At 44.5% G+C, this 18,440-nt stretch overlaps 1 protein-coding gene across 1 annotated transcript in view; it reads right to left on the bottom strand.

Moving 5' to 3' along the window:
• Positions 1–18,440, bottom strand: part of ATP1A4 (ATPase Na+/K+ transporting subunit alpha 4) — a 39,483-nt gene that overhangs the window by 19,012 nt on the left and 2,031 nt on the right. Inside the window, exons 3-10 of the mRNA XM_003795196.1 lie at positions 14,481–14,684; positions 13,791–13,904; positions 11,956–12,090; positions 11,320–11,437; positions 5,672–5,940; positions 3,664–3,862; positions 3,311–3,420; positions 2,987–3,121 (exon numbers count right to left, since the gene is read on the bottom strand). Of these exons, the coding sequence (XP_003795244.1) occupies positions 2,987–3,121; positions 3,311–3,420; positions 3,664–3,862; positions 5,672–5,940; positions 11,320–11,437; positions 11,956–12,090; positions 13,791–13,904; positions 14,481–14,684 (1,284 nt within the window). The remainder of the gene's footprint in view (positions 1–2,986; positions 3,122–3,310; positions 3,421–3,663; positions 3,863–5,671; positions 5,941–11,319; positions 11,438–11,955; positions 12,091–13,790; positions 13,905–14,480; positions 14,685–18,440) is intronic.

Here is an 18,440-nt window from a genome sequence, read left to right on the forward strand (position 1 = left end):
AAATGACAAGTGTCCTGTTTCTCACCCCTGTTTCTTCTGTCCGCTATCACCAGTCAAACCTGACCCTACGTTGATCCCAGCCCTTCCTCCTTTCTAGGAATCCCCAGCCTGGCATTATTTGCACAGGAACCTCCATTATCTTAGCCAGACTGGGAGCTCTGGGAGGGTGGAGCCGGGCACCCTCACCATCCCTGCTTCCTGGCTGACCTGGTGGCAAGAGAGCACCACCACTAGTGAGGCCAGTTGAGAAAGAGCAGAGTAGGCAGGGAAGGAAGCTTGAAGAGTCTGAAGACCTGTGTTCTGGAGCCGACCAGAAAGCTCTGCATCCTCAGGTCAACCTGTTTAACCACGCTAAGCATCAGTTTCCTCGATAAAATGTGGAAGTTTCTGTCTTGCCTCCTTCATTGGGTTTTTATGAGAAATAGTGAAAAAAAAAAAACTTTGAAAACTATGAAGCAAAATCCAAAAATAGGTCAGTTATTCTAGTCCCTGGGCCACTGTCTCCTAAAAGCGTGGGAAGTCCCCTAAGAGTGGCCAGCGAGTAAGGGCCTCCCTTGTAGGTGTGGCTGGAGGGCACATTCAGCAAGGGAACCTGAAGAGACACAGCCAGGAGAGAAACAAGCGGGGTTGGGTTTTGTGTTTTCTCCTGATCTCTAGTTTGTGAAAAGGAACTCTCTCCTGGGTTCCGAAAGGAAATGCCCGCCAGCCCCTGCCCTCCCCACCTTGGGTACAAAATCAGCACATTGGAAGGAACACAGAGGCCAGACTGCACTGCCCACAGGGAAAGCAGGGTGGGAAACCCGTGGGCAAAACGTGGGTATGTTCAAATCTCCCCCGTTATGTTCACAATATGCTTAAGCAATTAAGAGAAAAAATCTTAACTTGCTTAAGCTGTAAAAGGTTAAAAAAGCTCAGTTTTCTGAGTGCTCCATAAATAATCTGTGGGATGAATGAAAGCCCTGGAAGGGTATAGCACGTCCCACTTAAGTTGGTAACTTGGTCACAGAAAAATCACATCTTGATAGAAAATTGCAGGTAAAAATGATGGCGGGAGAAATCTCGGGAACTGCCTGGACAGGGTATCTTCTTTGTTCCATTTCTATCTCACAGAGGAATAGATACTCAACTCAGCAAACCACAAATAGGCTAGAGATGTCCTTTGAAAAGACTGGAGTGCCTGCCTTCAGAGCAGCTAAAACACGCGCCTGACAGCACGGTGGCCAGTGAGCTGACCTGTCACTCTTGGTGGACTGCCCAGGACAATTTTGCCATTAGAGCTGGATATATTCGGTAGCTCGGAAGAGGCACTGACGTTAGTCATTTGGGGGAAAGTCGCTGTTTGCTGAACGTTCCAGCAAATGTTGTGAATAGGTTTTGCTTTTACTTTGAATCACATGGAGGGAGAGGTCCCTAATTCTTTCCAGCCAGAGGCTTTGCTCCAGTCAAAGGTCCTGCCAAGCCACAAAATTCCTGTCTGGTTAGTGAGGCCACTGAGCATCAGAAAAAAATGGAAATTAGTTCACAGTTTGAGCCTAGGAGACTTATTCTATCACATTGACTAAAAACCAGTTGAGACCAAAAAAAGGATGAATCTAATTAACTCTTACTTGCTCAGTCTTCAGTATGAAGATACAGGTATAATTTGGTTTTTAAAACTATATAAAGCTTGTATTATTATATGTTTTTTAAGACAAATAAAACTGAGCCGAGCATATGGTGGCAGGTGTCTATAGTCCCAGCTACTTGGGAAGTTGAGGTAGAAGAATCATTTGAGACCAGCCTGGGCAACATAGTGAGACCCTGTCTCTAAAATACCCCAAATAAATAAAAAACTGGGATGACTTGAGAGTCTCATTTCCTCTGTTTCCCATACCTGAATGCCTGGCCTTTGGAGAATCTACTCCCCTGGGCAAATCATGATTGCCTCATGGAACTCAAACCGTAAGTGATAGAACATCAGTCATGGTAACGCCCCTGTTCCCACTTTCTATCATAATCCTTTCTTCAAAGTCTACCAAGATTCTCACTTGGGAGAGAAATACTCTTTCCTGTCTCTCTCATGGATTTCATTGATAGAGCCACCACGGTCCCTCACTCAGCATGTCCCTTCCCTTGTCTGCTGTCCCCAGGATAATGGATCAAAATGTGTCTGGGAAATGAAAAACTTCATGAACACAGTAGAGACTTTTGATCACCTACCCGATGGCAGCTGCTAGAACTACAGGCACAGAGTGAAAAGAAATACTTGATGGCTAATGAAACAGTGTCATGCAAATGAAACCCAATTCTGCAGCGGCAAGCCTCAGTAGACACAGAGGTGCCGCCTAACAGCTGCACATGACTTTAACGTGACTTTCACCAACCAGCCTCTGCTGCTTATGGACATTTCAGAAAGCATTTTATGACTTGCTTTCCCTACAAGTGGTGTAGGCTCAGATCCCTGTTAGGACCAAATGTCTCTTCCTTTATCACCTGTTTCACTTCTCTTCACCTGTTTGTCACTTTCTCTCTCTCTTTTTTTCTTTGAGACAGAATCTTGCTTTGTCGCTCCAGCCAGAGTGTGGTGATGCCATCATAGTTCACTGCAACCTCAAACTCCTGGGCTCAGAAGATCCTCCTGCCTCAGCCTCCCTAGTAGCTGGAACTACAGGCATGTGCCACTGTGCCTGGATAATTTTTCTATGTTTTTGTAGGGATGGTGGGGGGGTGGGAGCCTTGCTATGTTGCTCAGGTTGGTCTTGAACCTGTAAACTCAAGCAATCCTTCCAAATCAGCCTCCTAAAGCGCTAAGATTATAGACATATGAGCCACTGCACCTGCCTAGGACTTTCACATGAGGCAAACCTTCCTCTTAACGGGGACACGGGTTCTGTTAAATGATTCCGCTGCTCAGAGGGGAAGCTGAAGGCAAAGACAAAACTCCCCTTTTCCCTGAGTGATGAGCCTATGCCCCACCACCATTCTCCTACCTTTGTTAGTTCTGTACCTGGTATTTGTTGGTAGAATTGAAGGGAATCTCTGCCACCTTTGGGTATTTTTCTCTCATCTCCGCCACAGAACCGTGAGACTGCTCGATGAATTTGAGGAGGGCTGACTCAGAGGCATCACCCGTTGTTGCCCTCTGCCAGGATAGGGTTTGTATAATTAGCCCCCGGGGCATGCTACCTGGGCATGGGGCAATAAGGATGAGGGTGGAATAGGGGAGGGAGGGGTGCCTGGGGAAATCACCAAGTGCCAGGAAAGAGAATTTTTAGGAGGGGGCAGCTACCCTGGACACCAAGCTACCCCTTCTCCCTCTTAGGCCTGACACCTTAGCCACGGGCACGGTCTCCTGCTGAGGCTTAAAGTCAGCCCGGTTGCAGAGGCCAGCGATTCTGGCCAGGATAAACCAGGTTTCTGAGCCTTTGGCAAATGATCTCCCTAGGGAGAAAAAAATGGAAGACATGTGAGTTAGGAGATAAGAGAGTTTAGAACAAGGAATTATTCCCATCCTGTTTCATACCCCCAAACTTTCCAGAGGTAACAATCCTTTCCTCCACACTGCCCTTGTCTTTCCTCTGCTTTCAGCCTCTCTTCTCTGCGTCTGGACTCAGCACTCCCTCTCATCTCCCTCACCACACGCACCACTCCCTCCACTCTTATTCCACCAATACCACTAGTCACCAGTCTGTTCTTCGCTGGTGTCAGCCTCATACACGACCCTATCGAACCACAAGTGGGAGACCGTCATGCGGTTCTGGGTGAGGGTGCCGGTCTTGTCCGAGCAGATGGTGGACGTGGAGCCCAGCGTCTCCACCGCCTCCAGGTTCTTCACCAGGCAGTTCTTCTTTGCCATGCGCTTGGCTGTCAGGGTCAGGCACACCTACCGCCAAGGGCAGAGAACACACAGAAGACACGGACTGTTTGCATTTTGGGAAAATTGGTCACTTTTATAGCTATTTTAATTTTTTGTACTTATTTCCCTTTTGTTCCCACCTACTCTTTAGAAATTCCATCTGTGGCTGAGGTAAAGGAAAATTAGAAAAGTGGCCTTGGTTTGTGCTTTATGGCAAGAGTTCCAAAAGGAACGTATTCATTTACCAGCGTACCAGAGAACGATCCTCCTCCTTCCCCCGGAAATGTTCCTCTCCCCCATTGTTCTGACTCAGCAGCTTCTTTTCTATTTAAGTTCAGGCCACACCATACAGACCAGATAGACCATGTAGACCGCTAATCTCTGATTGTGCTATTAGATGCTGTATGTGGAGGGGGCTGTACCAGTAGTTTAAAAAAAGAATGGGGAGGAGCTGACGGTGCTGGGAAAGAATATCACAGCTTTGAAAAGGACTTAAAAAATCATTTAAGCTGAAAGATTTTTCTTTTCTTTCTTGAGGCAGGGGCTCACTATGTCGCCCTCGGTAGAGTGCCGGGGCATCACAGCTCACAGCAACCTCAAACTCTCGGACTTAAACAATTCTCTTGCCTCAGCCTCCCAAGTAGCTGGGACTATAGGCGCCCACCACAACGCCCAGCTATAAACTGAAAGATTTTGATCATAAATTCAGTGTAAGCCAGGTATGTGGCAAGGTTGTTTTAAAAGCTAATGAATTGTTAGGCTGTGATTTTGTAAGTATGGAATTCTAATCATAGGACTCAGGGCTATAATTTATTAATGCCATGGCGTTACAGCTCACAGCAACCTCAAACTCTTGGCTTAAGCGATTCCCTTGCCTCAGCCTCCCAAGTAGCTGGGATTACAGGTGCCTGCCACAACACCTGGCTACTTTTGTGTTGTCATTGTCATTGTTGTTTTAGCGGGCCTGGACTGGTGTATGTGGCAGTGTATGTGGCTGGCACCCTAACGACGGAGCTACGGGCACTGAGCCTGGTCCCCAGTGTTTTCATGCTAGTCCAGATGTACCCTGAACATTATTCTCATTTCTATTTTAAGAAGAATATTGATAAACTGGAGCATACCCCAAACAGGTGATCAGTAAGGCAAGAAGTCTGAAGACCATGCCATAGGAAGAATGGCTAAGGGAAAAGGGATTGTTTTACCTTCTATCCAGAGAGTTTTGAGGGGACATATGGCTACCATCAAAAAACTAATGGGGTAGTCTGTAGAAGAGGGAGAATTAACTTATTTTAAGTTTCTTCAACTGGCAAAACTAGGACTAAGCAGGGCATCGTATAATGCTCAACATAATGAAATGTAACAAGAGCAATCCAACAAGAAAATGAACTGCGACAAAAAGAGGTGGGCTTCCCATTACTAGAAATATAATAATTATCTTGCATGGATGTTTTTAGAGGATATTCAGCTTTTGAAGACCTTTGAAGTGCTCTCCAGTAAACCTCTATAACTCTGAATTAATTTTTCTCTATAAATTGAGGCCTGGAGATGTTAAGTGATTTAGACAAGTTCACCAGGCAGAACTAGAACTCACTCCTGGTGACTTATAATCCAATTCTTTTTCCATTGAAACTTGTTTCCTTTCTCACTGAGGAGAAAGAGAAGGCACCAGAAAACATGGGCAGAGGAAGCCAATGTAATATTAGGAGCTAAATTATTCCTGACACCTGTACACACATCGGGAATACTCTGCACTTGAGAATTTCAACAACAGAAGAGATACTCGTGGTTTCATTTCCCTGGGGTTCCCCGAGGCCACCTTCCCACCTGGCTACTCACAGTGACTGTGGCCAACAGCCCCTCAGGCACATTGGCCACAATGATGCCAATAAGAAAAATGACAGCCTCCAGCCAGCTGTAGCCCAAAATGAGTGATAGCGCAAAAAAACTGACACCAAGGAAGATGGCCACCATAGTGATCAGATGGATGAAGTGTTGAATCTCAGCAGCAATGGGGGTCTGGCCCACTGCCAGGCCTGATGTCAGGGAAGCAATTCGGCCCATCACTGTGGAGTCTCCTGTTGCAATGACAATACCCTGAGCTGTCCCTGTGGATGAAGGGAGAGGGACAATGTGACTTTGTGATATAATAAGACATGTATATATTGGTCTCTTCTCCCAGCTCCTGACATAGAGTTCCTGAAATACTTTGGGAGAGGGGTGGTAGGAGAATATTTTGTTTTCATGTTTGTTTTTGATGCAGATTCTCAACAAAGAGCTCCCAAGACCTTCATAATTCCTGGAGGGGTAGGAATGTCTGACACAGAACTCCTAAATCTCTGTTTCCTGTGTCACAGGAGAATCTTTGTTCTAGTGAGGTGACTCTTGGTTGGTTCCTTGGAGCCTCTTCCAAGCCCCTTCCCACATGCCTTGCTTGCCCTGTGCATCTATTCTGTCTGGCTGGTGTTGGTACCCTTTGTAGTATCCTTTATAGTAACTGGGTACGTGTAAGTAAAGTGTTTCCCTGAGTTCTGTGAGCTGCTCTAACAAATTAGGCAAACCTGAAGGGGGGATGTGTGGGAACCCTGATTTACAGTTGTCAGTCAGAAGTATAGGTCACAACCTGGGACTTGTGACTGATGTCTGAAGTTGGGGACAGTCTTGTTAGGACTGAGTCCTCAACCTGTGGGATCTGATGCTATTTCCAGGTAGATCTGTAGTCCCAGCCCTGGGCCATAGACCAGTACCAGTCTGTGGCCTGTTAGGAACTGGAGGTGCAGGAGGTGAGCAGCAGGTGAGTGGAGTTCTTGTGTATTTACAGCCACTCCCCATTACTCACATCACCACCTGGGCTCCGCCTCCTCTCAGAGCAGTGGCAGCATTAGACTGTCACAGGAGCAGGAGCCCTACTGGGAACTGCGTGTGGGAGGAGTCTAGGCTGTGACTCCTTATGAGAATCTAATGCCTGGTGATCTGAGGTGGAGATGTAACAAGCTTGAATCATCCCCAAATCATCCCCCACCCCCTCGTCCATGGAACAATTATCTTCCATGAAACTGGTCCCTGGTGCCAAAAAGGCTGGGGACTGTTGAGGTAGATTGTGTCTAAACTGAATTGAATTTTGGAACACCCGGTTCATGTCTTCTGGAAAATTGGTTGTTAGTGGGGAGAACTCCTCACACATGCTGGATGTAAGAGTTCTGTGTCCAGTGTGACTTTAGGGAAAGAGGAAATAAAACTCTTTCTTTTTTTAAGCAGAGGTAGTCACTCAAGGTGTGCCAAGTCTGAGTCGGCAAGGCTGTTGGGTGTGGGTCCCACAAAGAGAAAGTTGTCAATGGTCAAAAACAAAGTGGAAACTCAAGGCCCTCTGGGAGGTCATGGTGTTCTGTTCTCCTTACATTTGGTTTATACAAATACAGGTCTCCTAGTCTAAAAAGTCTCTGAAGAGATTTCACATTCTCCAGAGATACCCAATTTTATTACCTAATTGCCTTCACTGTCAAGAAGGCCTTCATTACACTTTATTTAAATGTCTTTTGAGGCTTGTGTGTTTCCTGCTTTGCCCTTGTTACCTGTCTGGTAGCATCCTATGTTCATCTTCTAACATCTGCTCATCCTCTAACCTGGTAGTTCTCACCCCACCCCCTGCTCCTGGCAACATTTGGCAATGTCTGCTGTCCCTTTTGGCCATCACAAATGGGGTGGAGAGGGCTGCTACTGGCAACTGGTAGGTAGAGGCCAGTGATGCTGCTAAACAACCCACTGTGAGTAATGCGCCCCCCCCACACACACACACAAAGACTTGTCCAGCCCCAAATATCAGCGACTGAGAAATCCTGCTTTAGCCTGAGCCCCCTCCCTGCCTTGCTGGCTGGAGTCAGTCTGACCTCTGCTGGGTAGCACAGGCCATAACAGCTGGACTTCTGGGCCTGTCAGGGTCTTCCTTTTCTCTCTATTGGCACCACTCCTGAGTCAGAAGGGCAGCTGGAAAACATACTTGGCTTCACACATGCAGTCAGAAGTATAGGTCACAACCTGGGACTTGTGACTGATGTCTGAAGTTGGGGACAATCTTGTCAGATTGTGTCCTCAACCTATGGGATCTGATGCTATTTCCAGGTAGACTGCAGTCCCAGCCCCAGGCCATGGACCAGTACCAGTCTGTAGCCTATTAGGAACTGGGCCACACAGCACCTGTATAACCACACAATGCTAGTCACTTGTCAGCACATCTTGAAATGAGGTGCAATACAAGATTCTTTGTTTAAAATAATTCTTCCTGTCTTACCATAATGATTGAAATTTCTACTATTAAAGTTACAGGATCAGTCAGAAAAGCAACATATTATAGAAATACCACTTATTGGCTTGGTGCCTATAGCTCAAGTGGCTAAGGCGCCAGCCACATACACCTAAGGTGGCGGGTTCGAATCCAGCCCGGGCCCACCAAACAACAATGACGGCTGCAACCAAAAATAGCCAGGCGTTGTGCAGGCGCATGTGGTCCCAGATATTTGGGAGGCTGAGGCAGGAGACTCACTTGAGCCCAGGAGTTGGAGGTTGCTGTGAGCTGTGATGCCACAGCACACTACCCAGGGGGACAGCTTGAGGCTCTGTCTCCAAAAAAAAAAAGAAAAGAAATACCACTTATTCTAAAAGCAGAAAGACTCAGGGCTAGGAGTTCAAACTTTCCTAATCACTAGCTCTTTTCCCTTGGGCAAGTCGCTTCACTTCCCTGGGACTCAGACTTCCTCATCTTGAAAATGGGATGAAAGCACCCACAAAGTAGTGAAAATGAAATGCCTTTTTTTTTTTTTTTTTGCAGTTTTTGGTCGGGGCTGGCTTTGAACCCACCACCTCTGGTATATGGGACCGGCGCCCTACTTCTTTGAGCCACAGGCACTGCCAGAGAATGAAATGCTTTTAAAAGATCCTAGAGGAAGATTGGCCACCTAATAAGTGGCCAATGAATTTAGGGTCTCCAGAATGATTGATATGAAATTATACATGTGACCCAGGAGAGGCAGCTTTAATCCTAGAAGCCCCCACCAACATCCTAACTTAGGGCAGCTAGCAGTTGCCATTTCTAAGGTCAGCTTCAGCTAATGAGTCTGAGCAGGGTCTTACTCATACAGCAGATAGGTCAGGTCAATGTTTTTGTGGAAAAGGAATTCTGGAAAGGTTCACAGTATGAAGCACTCTATAGATAAGCTTCAAACTGGTTACCATAGACGTTCACTGGGTCTGGTGGAAAGATGATACAAAAATACTTGCCAGATGCTGAAGAGTTTCATATTTTTGGTGGGGTGGGAAGATGATAGAGTGTATGGTATTATCTATTCCTATTTTTTTTTTTTACCATGGTTTAATCTAGTTCTTCTTTTTTTGAGACAGAATCTCACTCTGTTGCCCTAGGTAGAGTGCCATGGGATCATCATAGCTCATAGCAACCTCAAACTCTTGGGCTTGAGCATTCCTCTTGCCTCGGACTCCTGAGTAGCTGAGACTCCAGGTGCCTACCACTATGCCTGGCTAGCTTTTCTATTTTGAGTACAGACAGGGTCTCACTCTTGCTCAGGCTTAGTCTAGTTCTTCATTTTTATTCCTTCTACTATGACTTCCCCGGGCTTGCAGACAGGTTATTCCCTTTATGTCTAAATATGGGATGGTTTGATGTCAACATGGAAAGGTTAAAAAGGTTGAGCATCTCATATCCCACACCTGGCTCCTTCATATACCTTCCCACTATTGCCAGAGAAGAGCTTAGGCTCCGTTGATGATGAGAGAAGTTTGAAACACAGCCTTGTCAAGGTCCATGGTGATGAGAGTTGGGAGGCCAAGGTAGAGGTTAAAGTTATGCTTCTAGTCTGTAAATTGCAGAATAATTCCTCAGTTCAACAGTCAAGAGCTCCTTCAACTTATTCCCACTCTCTTGGCCATGTCTTGGCTTCTCTTTGTCTACTATGCTCCCCTTTCCACCTAAACAGACCATTCTTGGTGCAATGCCTCCGAGCATTTGCCTCTATCCCCCATCTGAAGCATGTACTTAGCTGGTGAAAAGCTTACTTTGGAAGGGCAAATCAGGGCAGGATTTATTCCTAAAACCTAATATAGAAATCTAGCGTCTTTGGAGATAGCTCATTAACTTGCGTCTTTCTGTCCAGTCAAGGTTTAAGAAATTATTTTAATATGTATATTTTATTTTCCAACTGGATTCTTCATGATGGTCTATTCAGCCTTAAAATTACTCTTATCCTTTAAAACGTTTTCAGATTAAATACTTAATTACCAGAGAGGTCATGAGCGATCTTTTGGTGCAGAGGAGGCACTGTGGGAAGAGCATGGGCTTTGAAGACAGACCTACATTAATATTCCTGACCTTCCCCTTTTCTGTTAAGTTGGACTCTTGGGCATGGCACTTAATTTCTTTGAACCTGAGTCTTTCATATGTAAAACAGGGATAATATCTGCTATACACCATTGTGAGATTCAGAGAGGTAATATCTAGAACATTTGACACATACTATGCATTCAATGAAAAATAGGTATTTCTAAATACCCCAACATTGATTCTTAAGCATGAATAATGGTTTTTCAAGTGTGTTCCAGGTAGCCTTTAGCCTTCCTTAAAGCAAAAGGGCAGAACAGAGATTGACATAATGATATTGAGTCCCTTGTCATCAGTTTTGTTTGTTCATTTGTTTATTTCTAGAGATAGAATCTCACTCCAGAGGCCAGGGTGCAGTGGCACAATCAAAGCTCACTGCAGCCTCAAACTCCCGGGCACAAGAGATCCTCCCATCTCAGTCTCCTGAGTAGTTGGGACCCAGGTGCATACTACTACACTTGGGTTTGTTTGGTTTTTTTTTTTAGTTTTTGTAGAAAAACTCACTGTGGTTGCCCAGGGTCTCACTATGTTGCCCAGGTTGGTCTTGAACTTCTGGCCTCAAGTGATCCTTCCAGCTTACCCTCTAAAGCAATAGGATTACAGGTGTGAGCCACCACATCCGGCCCCTCGATACCATTTTGGCCAGAAGTACCTCTCCATCCATGGAGCAAAGTTTGAGTGGCAAAAACTAAGTGGCACCTCTGGTAACTCAAATTTCCAATGCCACAATGCCAGTATCCTCTCTTGGAGAGAGGAATGATTACATCTGTGCTATTTTCAGCTCACAGAGCAGAGTCCATTCACTGTCTGGAATAATAGTTAACAATTATAGGTCACATACAGTGTATTAGGCCTTGTGCTGAACATTTTATACATATTACCTCAATCCACACAAAAATCTATGGGGTAACAACTTTTGGTATCATCATTGTGTAAATGTGGAAATGGTGTCTTTGATCTTTCACCAAATGTCCCACAGCTCATGGGGGTTGGAGAACTTAGCTTTTACCTATCCCACTAGCCTTAGAAGATAGTTACTGAAATTTTTTTGTTTTGGTCTCTACTTTTGAATCTATGCTACTTAGGCTGCGATATTCACCTTCCACAGAGTTGGTGGAAAAGAAGCAGATGTTTCGTGTCTCCAGAGGGTTCTCATGGGTGAATTCAGGGGACCGAGTCTGGGGTTCTGACTCCCCAGTCAAGGATGAGTTGTCTACCTGGGATGGGAAAGAGGATGAGTTGTAAGGTGAGCGTGGGAAAAAAGGCAGGTTTGTTTATAAAGACAACATATCTGACAACACCATCATTGTCATACAGAGAAAAATCAATTTATACACTATCACCTTGACTCTAGCAAATTTGCACTTGTAACCTCTCAAAGGTTTTTTTTTTTTTTTTTTTGAGACAGAGCCTCAAGCTGTCCCCCTGGGTAGAGTGCCATGGCATCACAGCTCACAGTAACTTTACAGCCCCCCTGGGTTCAAGCGAATCTCCTGCCTCAGCCTCCTGAGTAGCTGGGACCACAGGCGCCCGCCACAATGCCCAGCCATTTTTTGGTTGCAGCCCTCATTTTTGTTTGGTGGACTGGGGCTGGATTCGAACCCGCCACCTTAGGTGTATGTGGCTGGCGTCTTAGCCAGTTGAGCCATAGGTGCCGAGCCACCTCTCAAAGTTTTGAATAGGTCCCTACAAGACCATGCTTGGCCTCTCCTCACAGCTTTCCACATCTCCTCACCTTAAATCCTTGCGAAGAGATAATCCGGAGGTCAGCAGGGATTCGATCTCCACCCTTCACTTCTACCAGGTCTCCCAACACCACTTCTTGTACGTTAATCTGCATCTTCTGTCCTCCTCGAATTACTAGCGCTTGCTATAGGAGGATAGAGCAGGGTCATTTCCAACACCTCTGCTTCCCCCATCCTACTCGTAGCCTGAAACCTCTTATTCTTGGTCTTGTTCCTTATTCCCTTTTCTTATTGTCACTTGTCACAACATTCTTGAAGGTGCCTTTAGTAGACTGCAAATTCCTACCATAGATGTCTGTTGGGCTCTTTGCACTGTGACATTGATGATGTTCAGATGAAAAGGTGGGGTCTATCTCTCCAACCCTAACACTGAGCTTGGCCATGTGACTTGCTTTGGACCACAGAACAGTAGCAAATGTGATGCAAGCAAAGGCTTAAAGGCTTTCATGTTGGGGCTCGCCCTGTTGTTTTGGGGAACCTCTGTGTCACTGTGTGAACAGGCTGAGCCAGCTTCCTGGGAAAAGAGAGATCAGGAAGAGAAGGCCTCAGCTGTCCTAGTCATCTCAGCTAAGGCTGCACACCTGTGAATGAAGTGATCTCAGACCATCCAGCACCAACTGAGCTCAGCACAGACCAGCATAACAGCCCAGCCAGAGTATTATGAAAAATGGAATTTTGTTTTCAGCTACTCAATTTTGAGGTGTTTGTGCGGCGGCAAAAACTAACTGACAATTTTCAAGATCCTAGTTTAAAACTATCAAAGCACTTTGTCCCCAAACTCCTACCCCAAAATGGAATTAGGTTATTTTAATACCAAAGGGGGAAGAAAATTCTGGGCTGCGATGCTAGAACATGATCATTATCTTTGGGAAACTTTGGAACACACTCCTTTCAAAGTTTCCAGCCTCAGGACCCCCTATACAGTCTTATTTTTTCCAGGTACTTTTAAAAACATTTTAATTTGAAAATAATATTTAAATTTCAGAAAAGCTGCAAGAATAAACATCAACACCTGTATAATCTCTACCCAGATTCACCTATTAACATTTTATTCTACCTGTTTTATCATTTGTTCCCTGTCTCTGTGTGTCTCTATGTTTTTCCTGAACTATTTAAAGATAAGTTACACACATCATGATCTCTTTCCTAAAATATTTCAATGTGCATTTCCTGAGCATTAAGATATTCTCTTAACTACAATATAGTTACCAATTTCAGTAAGTTTTCTTTTTTTTTTTTTTTTGCCGTTTGGCCAGGGCTGAGTTCGAACCCATCACCCTTGGTATATAGGGCCAGCGCCCTACTCACTGAGCCATAGGTGCCGCCCTCAGTAAGTTTTTCATTGATATTATACTTTACTGTTCATATTCCAGTTTTGTCAATTGACCCCAGGACATTCTTTATAGCATTATTTTCTCCTCTGACACAGTATCAGGTCTAAGGCCAGGTACTACATTTAGTTTTCATGTCTCCTCCGTCTCCTTTATTCTGGAACATTCCCACAGCTATTTTTTGCCTTTAATGTCATTGACATTGGAAGAAGCTAGCCTGTCCACCAACACCTGCCTTTCTTAAAAATAGAATGTTCTCATTTGTGGTTAGTCTGGTGTTTCCTCATTAGATTGAGACTGTACTCTCTAGCCCAGATGACTTCATAGGTTATGGTGTGTCTTTCCCAGGGTCTCACAACTTTTACGGGCGCTTTGAAGGCCTTATCACCAGCCTCAGCTCATTCATTGTACGATGTTCTGCAGGGGACTTCAGAGTTGTGTGTTTGGCCACATGCAACACCTCCTCTCACTAGATCCTCCCTCACCAGACCTACCTGTGGCACCAAGTTCTTAAAGGATTCCATGATCTTGGAGCTCTTGGACTCCTGGTAGTAGGAAAAACAGCCAGTGATGACCACCACCAGGACTAATACGCAGCCCAGGTACACCTAGGGTGGGGAGAGAAAGAATTCATCACTGGGTCCATCTCTCCCCCTTCATCCAAGAAGATCAGCTGGCAAGGGTAAGGGCAGTTTCTCCAGGTGCAAGAGACCATAGGGCTGAATCGGAGAGCAGAATCTGAGACTGGGCCAGCACACTTGGCTTCTTGGTGAAGGAACCCTGAGCTGTGGTGAACCCTCAGCAAAATCCCAGGTCAGAGGAGACCTGTATCTTCCTCTTCAGGAAGGATATTCATGTGGTGGGGAGCAGACAGATGGTGAGGGAGGCTGGGAGGAAGGAGATGAAGTTAAAATTGTGGGGAAGAGAAAGGGACTACAAAATGCTTTGATGCTCAATTGGAAAGATCATCAAAGGAGAGCAAGTTTTTTTGGGGGGAAATCCTGTACCCCAGGAAGCTGAACCAGTAGCTTTCTAGATAAAAGGGAAGGGGACCCAGGATGGACCAAGGGTTCCCTTAGAAAGTGCTGGGAGTATTAGGGATTTGAGGCAGAGGACCGCTGAACAGAAGAGAAACAAGGGCTGACACGAGACTGGGCTGGCCAGTATTAGTTGAACAGACTCACATTGTCTTTCGTAGACTCCTTTTGGAAATGTAACTGGACACCGTAGGCCACGAAGCAGAGAATGGCCCCAGTCCACAGGAGGAGGGAGAAGCCACCAAACAGTTGTTTACAGAATTTGATCCATTCTGGAGTGGTGGGAGGTGGCGTAAGTGTGTTGGGTCCATCTCTAAGCAGGATTTCCTTTGCCTTTTGGGGGCTAAGGCCCTGTGTGGAGAAGAAATAGGGATGGAGAAAAAGCTGTGAAAAGAGAGGCAGCTGTAGCAAAGGGAACCTACCATTTACAGCCCCAGCATGAGTCTAGGGACCAAAGAAGCTCTATGAAGCTCTAGATAAGGTAGGATTTAAAAGTTTGGTTTATAGAAGAGATATCATTTAGCATGCTTAAGTAGAAAGGTTTTTTTTTTTTTTTTTTTTTTTTTGGTTTTTGCAGTTTTTGGCCAGGGCGGGGTTTGAACCCACCATCTCTGGTATATCTGGCCAGTGCCCTACTCCTTTTAGCCACAGGCGCTGCCTGAAAGGTTTTTTGTTTTTTTTTAATTTATGGATTGATTCACAAACCTTTTTGAACTTGAGCAGGTGTCTTGAGGCCTGGTACCGTGGTAAGGTGCTGAGGCTACCAACACGAATAAGAATGATCCCTACCCTGGGCAGTGCCTGTGGCTCAAAGGAGTAGGGCACCGGCCCCATATGCTGGAGGTGACGGGTTCAAACCCAACCCCAGCCAACCCCCCCCCCAAAAAAAGAATGATTCCTATCCTTAGGAACCTCTAGTGGGGAGACAAATATGTATAGATAATTATAATGTGCAGGGCCAATGTAATGGTGAAATATCATATATAACTTTGATAACATATTGACACCTGCACTTTGTCCAACCTGGAATAAGATCTAGTGTCTGGTAGCATAAGAAGAATGACTATAGTTAACAATTTTTTTTTTTTTTTTGAGACAGAGCCTCAAGCTGTCCCCCTGGGTAGAGTGCCATGGCATCCCAGCTCACAGCAACCTCCAACTCCTGGGCTCAAGCGAGCCTCCTACCTCAGCCTCCCAAGTAGCTGGGACCACAGGTGCCAGCCACAATCAATGCCTGGCTGTTTTTTGGTTGCAGCCGTCATTGTTGTTTGGCGGGCCCAGGCTGGATTCCAACCCACCACCTTAGGTGTATGTGGCTGGCATCTTAGCCACTTGAGCCACAGGCGCCGAGCCAGTCAACAATAATTTATTGTATATTTCAAAACAACTAGAGGAGTGGATTTGGAATGTTACCAACACAAAAAAATGATAAGGTAAATGATACCTTACTTTGATCACCACACATCATATGTTTATATCAAAATATCACATGTACCCCATAAATACATACAATAATTATGTATCCATAAAAATTTTCAAAGAAATAGGCTGGGTGCAATGGCTTGCACCTATAATCTCAGCACTTTGGGAGGCTGAACTGAGAGGATTGCTGAGGCCAGGAGTTCAAGACTAGCCTGGGCAATATAGTGGGATCCCACCTGTACAATTACAAGAAAAGAAAAGAAGCCAGGTACAGTGGCTCATATCTATAATCTTACTGCTCTGGGAGGCCAAGGAGGGTGGATCACTTGAGTTCAGGAGTTCCAGACTAGCCCTGAGCAAGAGCAAGACCCTGTCTATACTAAAAATAGAAAATTAGCCAGGTGTGGTGGTGCATGCCTGTAGTCAAGGAGAATTACTTGAGCCCAGTAGTCTGAGGTTGCTGTGAGCTATCAGGGCACTCTAACTGGGGGCAACAGAGTGAGACTTTGTTTCCAAAAAAAAAAAAAAACCAGCTAAAGACATGAATTTGTAGATTCTCGTTCTGGTCTTGTGCACAGCTTATGTACTCATTTCTTTAAATAAAACTGATAGTAGAATAAAACCTACCAATCCTCGCTGGCCACTTCCCAACCTCCCCTGAAACATCCAAGGGATCTTAAGATTCTTTCAGGGATTCTCAAGATCAGTTTTCCTTCTCTACTAAACCATTTGCTCTTTTTCATTCTCATTCTCTTAAGAGTATATGGTGGAATTTTCCATTTCATAATCCAATATTCCAACAGATTTAACACAGAAAAATACAATAATCCAGCTATCTTCTATTAAAAGCTGGATATCAAAGAGGTTTGCAAAAGTGAGCCTATAGCTCAGCAGCTATAGGCTCCAGCCACATTCACTGGAGCTGGTGGGTTCGAATCCAGCCTGGCCTGCCAAACAACAATGGCAACTACAACCAAAAAATAGCCGGGCATTGAGGTGGGTGCCTGTAGTCCCAGCTACTTGGGAGGCTGAGGCAAGAGAATCGCTTAAGCCCAAGAGTTTGAGGTTGTGTGAGATGTGATGCCAGGGCACTCTACTGAGGGTGACATAGACTCTGTCTAAAAAAAAAAAAAGAAAAAAGTGCAAGATGCCATTAATTTTTTTTGTTTTTAAAAATATGGTTATCTGTCAAAAATATTACTTATGCTAACATACAATGGATTTATTCTTGTTATTTTTATTTTAAAAAATGTATTACTATTTTTGAGACAGAGTCTCACTATGTTGCTCTCAATACAGTGCTATGACATCATAGCTCACAGTAACCTCAAACTCCTGGGCTCAAGTGATTCTCTGGTCTCAGCCTCCTAAGTAGCTTGGGACTACAGGTGCCCACCACAACACACAGATATTTTTATTTTCTATTTTTAATTTTTTATTAAATCATAGCTGTGTACATTAATGTAATTATGGGGTACAATGTGTTAGTTTTATATACAGTTTGAAATGTTTTCATCAAACTGGTTAACATAGCCTTCATGGCATTTTCTTAGTTATTGGGTTAAGACATTTATATTCTACACCTAAATTTCACATGTACCCTTATAAGAAGCACTGTAGGTGTGGTCCCACCAATTACTCTCCACCCATTATCCCCCCTCTCTCTCCCCTTTTCCCTTCTTCTCGGGCTATAATTGGGTTATGGCTTTCATAAGAAAGCTATAAATTGATTTCATAGTAATCAGTACATTGGATACTTTTTCTTCCATTCTTGAGATACTTTGCTAAGAATAATTTGTTCTAACTCCATCCATGTAAACATGTAAGAGGTAAAGTCTCCATCTTTCTTTAAGGCTGCATAATATTCCATGGTGTACATATACTGCAATTTATCGATCCATTTATGGGTCAATGGGCACTTGGGCTTCTTCCAAGACTTAGCAATTATGAATTGGGCTGCAATAAACATTCTGGTACATATATCTTTGTTATAATGTGATTTTTGGTCTTCTGGATGTGTACCTAGTAGAGGAATTGTAGGATGGAATGGCAGGTCTATTTTTAGATCTCCAAACATCTTTCCAAAAGGAACATATTAGTTTGCATTCCCACCAGCAATGTATAAGTGTTCCCTTTTCTCTACATCCATGCCAACATCTCTGGTTTTGAGATTTTGTGATGTGGGCTAATCTTACTGGAGTTAGATGATATCTCAAAGTAGTTTTGATGTACATTTCTCTGATGATTAAGGATGATGAGCATTTTTTCATGTGTCTGTAGGCCGTATGCCTGTCTTCTTCAGAGAAGTTTCTCTTCAAGTCTCTTGCCCACCCTGAGATGGGATCACTTGTTCCTTTCTTGCTAATATGTTTGAGTTCTCTGTAACTCTGGTAACATGAATAACTGGAGTCTCGCACAGCTATTTTTAGAGACGAGGTCTTGCTATTACTCAGGTTGGTCTCAAACTCCTGAACTCAAGCAGTACACCCGTCTTGACCGCCCAAAGTGCTGGGATTACACATGTGAGCCTAATCTTGTTATTTTTAAACAAATTGTGAAATACTTTTCAAATTTCTCAACTGTAATTTTTTTTTTTTTAAATATTTATTTATTTATTTATTTATTTTTTGAGACAGAGCCTCAAGCTGTCCCCCTGGGTAGAGTGCCGTGGCATTACAGCTCACA

The sequence above is a fragment of the Otolemur garnettii genome, unplaced genomic scaffold (genome assembly GCF_000181295.1).
Source record: "Otolemur garnettii isolate 467f Iridium unplaced genomic scaffold, OtoGar3 scaffold00091, whole genome shotgun sequence".
Classification (NCBI taxonomy): domain Eukaryota; kingdom Metazoa; phylum Chordata; class Mammalia; order Primates; family Galagidae; genus Otolemur; species Otolemur garnettii.